The sequence below is a fragment of the Corvus brachyrhynchos genome, unplaced genomic scaffold (assembly GCF_000691975.1).
Source record: "Corvus brachyrhynchos isolate BGI_N302 unplaced genomic scaffold, ASM69197v1 scaffold61, whole genome shotgun sequence".
Classification (NCBI taxonomy): Eukaryota; Metazoa; Chordata; class Aves; order Passeriformes; family Corvidae; genus Corvus; species Corvus brachyrhynchos.
In genome coordinates this window covers 7,332,644-7,339,203 of record NW_008236478.1, presented here as the reverse complement: position 1 = coordinate 7,339,203, position 6,560 = coordinate 7,332,644, and the positions used below count along the sequence as shown (strand labels likewise).

The 6,560-nt window shown below is 59.5% G+C and overlaps 1 protein-coding gene across 1 annotated transcript in view; it reads right to left on the bottom strand.

Annotated features, from left to right (window-relative positions):
* Positions 1-1,685: 1,685 nt before the first annotated feature.
* Positions 1,686-6,560, bottom strand: part of LDB1 (LIM domain binding 1) — a 6,265-nt gene continuing 1,390 nt past the window's right edge. Inside the window, 7 exon segments of the mRNA XM_008643835.2 lie at positions 1,686-4,096; positions 4,099-4,240; positions 4,609-4,751; positions 5,194-5,317; positions 5,621-5,704; positions 5,878-6,000; positions 6,239-6,411. Coding sequence (XP_008642057.1) covers positions 4,017-4,096; positions 4,099-4,240; positions 4,609-4,751; positions 5,194-5,317; positions 5,621-5,704; positions 5,878-6,000; positions 6,239-6,411 — 869 coding nt within the window. The 3' untranslated portion in view covers positions 1,686-4,016.

Below are 6,560 nucleotides of genomic sequence, written 5' to 3'. Positions count from 1 at the left end.
CCTTGGCACTCCCCCTCCACGCGGGGGGCACCCCTGCTCCTGGCCCCAACCCACCCTGACATCCTCCATCTGCCCCAGAGACCCCGGCCCCTGCCCTGTCCCGCCGCCCATAGGCCCTCTGCCCGTGCCCAGGGGATGCTCCCTCCTTGCCTAAGAGCACCAGCGCTTACCCCATCCTGCCACAGCCGGTACCCGCCCCCGCTGCCCACCTATGCCAGCCGTCAGCTGTGCCCTGCAGCCCCCACCCCCTGCCCCGGGGTAGCTGGAGCCCCCAGCATGGTCCTTGGCCCCTGCCCTGTGTCCCTGCATGGGACACCATGGGCTTTTGGACAGGTACCAGCAGGGACTCCAGGTGAGCTGTACCTGAATGACCTTTGCATGGTGGGCTCCCTGGCCCCTCCAGCAGCCCTGGCTTGCTCATCACCATCTCCCAGGTACTGCTTAACTTTCCTCAGCACAAGCAGGCATCACTGCACTCCGTGACCTTAGGTGAAGGTGGTGCGGGGAGAAGGGCAGCTCTACTTCTAGGTTTCTTCCTGGTGTGGCCCATGCCGGGTGCTACAGTGTCATGTGGGACCCTCTGGCACAGCACTGGCACTGCCGCAGGGCAGCAGAGGACACAGATTCATCCCACCAAAAAAGGAGGGGGGGAAAAAAACAACAACTGAGTTTCTCATAGCACTGGAGCTGATGTGGGGAAGGAGGTTTGGGGACTTCACAGGTACCCTTGGGCTTTTCAGGTCAGACGTCAACCCCGAGGTGTTGCCTTGGGGCCATCCAGCAGCTCTCAGGTCCACAGGCAGGATCCAGCCAGGCACATGCAGGATCCTTCACAGATGGCAGGATCTGCTCCTGCAAGGCATTGATCTCCCCTCCAGCCCACGGCATCCCACCAGAGCCTGCCAGAGCTCGGGGCATGTCAGGAGCAAGGGTGTTGATGCCCCAGCCCTGGGTGCCACACCACGGGCTCACTGCAGCCACCCTGCCCTCACCCGTCAGCCACAAGCTCCCACCACAGCACCTGTATCCTGCAGCCCCCCCGACCTCGGCCCTGTCAGGGGAAAGGACAGCCTGGTGACATCCCTCACTGCAGATGTCAACCCAATCCCTGCCCCTACTCTGAAGATACAGCTCCATCCTGCCCTCACCCTCTGCTGCCATCAGCCCTGCTTTACGAGCCTGGCTTCCCCCATATCCCTAACAATGCTGGCACAGGGCACCCCAGCTTCTGGAAGGAGACTGGTCTAGTCCCCATGGAGGCTGGCCCTCTGTTGGTCCCCTGTCCCTCCTTTGCCCTCCCCAGGACACCTCCATGCTGCTCAGCTGCTCCCACCCTGTTCCCACGGCAGGATGGCACTGCCCCCACTGCTCCCCAGGGAAGGTGCCCATCACCTTGGTGTCTGGGTAGGCCTCGAGCTGCTTGTTTGCTCTGGCTTGGGGACTGGGCATTTCCCAGCAGCCCTGTACCTTACCCTTGCTGAGATTTCTGCTTTCCATGGCATGGCAGGGAGCCAGCTGTGGCCTGCCTGGGAACCAGCAGACAGAAGCGAGCTGGCATCATCCTGAGAGCACAGTGAGCCCTGTGCCCGCACCCCCTGCCAGGGCACCAGGGACATGAGGGGAGCCCCCTCCGCCTTGCCTACATCAGCCTGGTCCCATGCTCAGACATAAGTGATCAGGACAGCTTCAAACCGAAAAGTCATTTTATTGGTACCATACATGACTCATAAATGGCACAAACTATGGAGGGAAGGAAGGAAGAAAAAAAAAAAAAAAAAAAAAAAAAAAAAAAAAGAAGAAAAAAAAAGGCATTACAGTGTGCCCGTGGCAGTGAGGGCTCTGCACCCTCCACAGCAGCCCTGCGGCACGGCGTGGAGAATCGTACCTTAATTGCAATGCAGAGCCCCCCTCCCTGCAACACCAGGCTCCCACCCTGGGATCCCACCCCCACCTGCAAAGGGGCCGTGGGGACCCCCATGCCTGGGGGTCTGAGGGGCCGAGCCCTCCACCTCTGGCCTGCACATGGAGGGGCCCAGCAGCCAACACAGGCATCTCTCCAGGGATCTTCAGCTTGAGATCAGACCAGGGCAGACTCAAGGCTCTGTCTCCCTGCCCAACCACAGGGACAGCAGGAGAGGAAACACAGGGTGTCCCCCACCCCATCTCAGCAGCCTCCTGCAGTCTCAGCCACGAGTGGGCAAGACATGGGGTGCTAGTAGGACCCCTGCATCAGCCAGAGCCCCCTGTGCACAGGCAGCGGCTCCCTCAGTGACACGTGCCAGCCCCAAGCCCGACGGGGCAGCAGGACATGGACCGTGGGATCCCTGGCAGGGAACTGGGGGCGTCTGACAGGGAGAATGGAGTGCACCCCTCACTCCCCCGAACTTCAGGGCTACTCCGCCTGCTCCAGGCTCCCTTACACACACAGACAGACACACAAACCTCTCGCACACACACTCTTACACACACGTACACCCCCACTAGGGCAGTCCCCCCCACGGCAGCACTTGCTGCAACCCCACCACGGGGCATGCCAGGGGGTTCCCACGGGCAGCCTGGACTCCCGTCTTTCCCCAAAACCCCACTCCAAGGCTGCTGGGGTGAACTGGTTAGTTAGCACAAACACCCTCCCCCGGCACCTCCCATCTTCTCCTTGGAAGGGATTATTTTTTTTCTCTTTTTTTTTTTTTTAAACCAAAAAAACCCCCCAAAAATTATTATTTTTCTCATCGTTTCCCCTAACATCAATGGAGGCACCTGCTCTAGTGATAACACATTGAAAGAACAGTATCGTACACACTGTCTACAGCGCGGAAATGTACAAGCACGAGGTACACGAACCCGAGGGGGGGAGCGGGGACAACAGCACACAAGATTTACATTGAGAAGGGAGGCGGGGGGCTGGCCCCTCCCGACCTCTGGAGGGATTAGAAAGGAAGTCTGCAAAGTCTCTCCTTGGTTTGAAGCTCTCCGAACTGGATATAAAACGAGACTTCCAAGAGAAGAAGCCTGTACAAAAGTCAGGACAGGGTGAGAGGGCTCAGGACAGGAGGGGGGAATGGGCAAGGGGGCTGAGGGAGTCTTTTCCCATTTTTTTTTCTTTTTTTTAAACTTACAATTTAATAATATTATTTTTTTTTTTCTTAAAAAAAGACAAAAGTAGGAGGTACCAGGAGCCAGGGGTTGCAAAGGGGCCCCAGGCAGACTCACGCAGGGTGGAGGGAAACACAGGGGCTGCAGGCAGGGAACAAGGGCACCGGCTGCTCCGGCAGAGCTGCGGGTCCTCCGTGCCCCCCAGCCCCCCACCACGCACTTCCTATATACAGAGTGCCCCCATGACCGTGCTGCGCTCTCGCTCTGGGGAGCGAGGGGAAGGGGAGGGTGCAGGAGAGTGGGAAAATGAGACGGGGCCATATCCTCAACACCATCCCAGCGCTGCAGGATCTGACCCTGGTTGCAGGCGGCTTCGTGGCAGAGCCCGAGGCACAGAGAAGGCTTTTCATCACTGCCCCCCCCCAACCAGCCCCAGCTTGGACTAGAGATGTACAACCCCAATGCAGGTGGCTGCTCAGCAAACACCAGCCATAGGACCCAGGGAGGAGGGTCTCTGGGCTGTGCCAGACCTCAACACATGGCATCTGGTCATGCCAGCCACTGCCAACACCTCCCCTCTAATTCCCCCCACTTGGCAGGGAGGGGTTGGGCGTGTTGGGGCGGGGATGAGAAGCTCTCTGGGCAAGAAGCAGGAAAGAAGAGAGAAGGGGGAATAACGAAGCTACGGCCCCGGAAACCCACCCCTGCCCTGGGGTCCATCGGGAAGGCAGGCGTGGGGGTACGGGGAGGCGGCGGGGGTGATGGCTGGGGGCTGCCTGCCTGGTGTGCACCCCGGGCCATGCACCCCATCATCCGTGTGGCGCTGATCCGCCCTCGGTACCTCGCCGCTTCCCAGTCACTCTCCGTTGCAAATGTACAGGTAGATTGGTTGGGACTGAGTCCACGGGGCGGCGGGGGGGCCGTTACTGCGACGCCTGCGACGTGGGGTTCTCTGACTTGCTCTCCTGGCTGGGGGGCGGGTTGCTGTTCCCGGGCGCGGTGTGGCCGGCGAGTTGTTGAAGCTGTCCTCGTCGTCGATGCCGTTGGCGGCGACAAACTGCGTGTTCTCCAGCCGGGTGATGAGCCTCTCGTCCTCGTCCCCAAACTCCCCCCCCATCAGTGTGGGCTCGCCTACCACCATCACATCCTGAAAGGGGAGACGGTCCCGAAACATAATCGAGGTGGGGGGAGCCTGGGCCGCTAGACCCCCCTCTCATCAGCTCAGCCCCTTTCCCCAGCTGTAGGGCCACTTCCTCATCTCCACTGCAGAACCCAAGCTTGGGCACTGAGTGGGGCAAACACATCCTCACTCCCTTGCAGGAGAGCAAAGAGGCTTACAGAAGGCAGCTGGGACACCCCCTCCTTCTTTTCCCCATCACATGGGAAGAGCCGCGGGGGCTCAGATAGGCAGTCCCTGGGGGTCTCCCCCTAGCAGCTCCCAGGGGCAGGAGCAGAGAACCCTCCCCTCCACCCCAGAGGAGGAAGAGAGAATGGAAACGGGATGCTTACAGGTACCTGACTGGACAGGGCAAAGGTGCTGGCTGGGCTCTTCTTCTTGCTGTTGCTATTGTTGGTGTTTCCCCCACCGGAGCTCATGGTGCTGCCCCCCGACATCTTCCTTTTCCGGCGCTTGCTGGGCTGCTGCCGTGCTGGCTCCGCTGGTGGAGGAAAGAGACATACATGATCAGCCCCAACAAGAGGAAGCTGGTGCCCCCCAGCCCCTGTTATGCAAACCCCATTTCTTCAAGGACCACATTCCCCCTCCAGGCAGCATCACCACCCTCCTCACTTCCACAGCTCTGCTGTCCTCCCAGACCAGGGGACAGGAGAGGCAGCATGACAATTTCCATCCCTGCTTTGCTTTCCACAAGCAGCTGGCAGCCTCCAGGCAGGGAGTACTGGCTGCCTGCAGTCCTGCTCTGGCCCTCTGGGAAGGCAGACCAGCATAGAAGGAAGCTAAATGCCTGTTTCACCACTCCCAGCCTCACAAAACGAGGCCAAGAACAGCTCTGGGGCTGGGACAAGCTTGCACCAAGGGCAGGGCCTGACCAGGCAGTCCCAGAGACCCCCAGGTAGCACAGCAGCCACTGTGAGACTCACCAGGCGGAGCGACCATCCGCTGCCACTTCTGGAAGAGGCAAGTCTTGAGGCAGTCCCGGGGACTGAGGCTGTAGGTCTTGTGCCGTGACATAAGCTCCTGCATTGGTTCTAGGATTACACAGAGCTGCAGGGAGCAAAGACTCTGGGTTAGATTGCAATGCTCTGAGCCCCAGCAAAACAGAGACCCAATAACCCTAACCCTAACCCCCTACAGGCAGGCATCTGTGCTGCACTGACCCAAGCCACACTGTGAGCATGTGGGATTTGGTAGACCCACTGCCCCCACAGCTCCCTAACAGCCCCTCTGTAAGGTTGCTTTTGCAAAGCCAGCCTTGCAGCCTACCCACACCCCAGGGCATCCAGGCATCAGGCAGCTGAGAGCACAAGACATGGCAGAGCTGCATCCCCCCTCTTCTCGCACACTTACTCGGAGGTAGTTGAGTGTGGAGTTTGAGAGCCCACAACGTGTGATGTTCTTGGATAACTGGTCCAGCATCTGGGGATCCTGTGCCTAGGAGTGACAGGGACAGACAGCTCAGCTGCATCCAGGCTGGGAACAGCCCTCCCATGCCCCAGCCTGTGATGTGGGACTGGGCTGAGGTTCCGCCAAGCTGCACAGCAGCCTGAGGAGCTCAGCAGCCCTGTGTCATTCGCACCCAGGCAAGCTCCTGGAGCTGTACTCACATGCATGGCAAGGATGCTGCGGGGAATGAGTTCTCGATGCTGGCGGATGCTGAAATGCCACGTCTTTATCCTCATCATGTCATCGAACATGAACTCCAGGTAGAGCCGCCCCTCCACACACACCTGGGCAGGGCAAAGGGTCAGGCACAGGCTGCCCCAGCTTCCCCCAGCCCAGATCCCCTGGGAACCCACTGCTGCACACTGGAATACTCCCATAGTGGCTTGCCTCTGCCTCCTGGGAGACTCAGCAGAAGCCATACCCAAGAGCCCCAAATGCACAGCCCCGTGGGACTGTAGCCACCAAGAGGGCACAAAAAACCAAGGCAGGAGGGGCAGCAGAAGCTGCAGGTGCAGGCAGTACCTGGGTGAACATGGGCTTGCCATGCTGGGTGACCATGGTGCACTGGTCACAGTCCAGCGAGACAAAGTTGTTGTGGAAGGACTCCTTGGGGTGCTTGAGCACGTAGTAGAGCTCTGTGGCCCCCCCTTCAAAGATGCTGCGGAAGTAACGGGGAATCAGAGTCCGGCCAATCGCTGCAACAGGAAAAGCAGGAAAATAAGGTCAGTAAACCTGGCTCATCCAGATGTTCCTTGGGATGTACATGAAGAGGGTGCCCCCATACCTTCTGGCTGAAAACAGCTGCGCTCTGCACCCTCCCCACATCCCCCTCAGACCACAAACA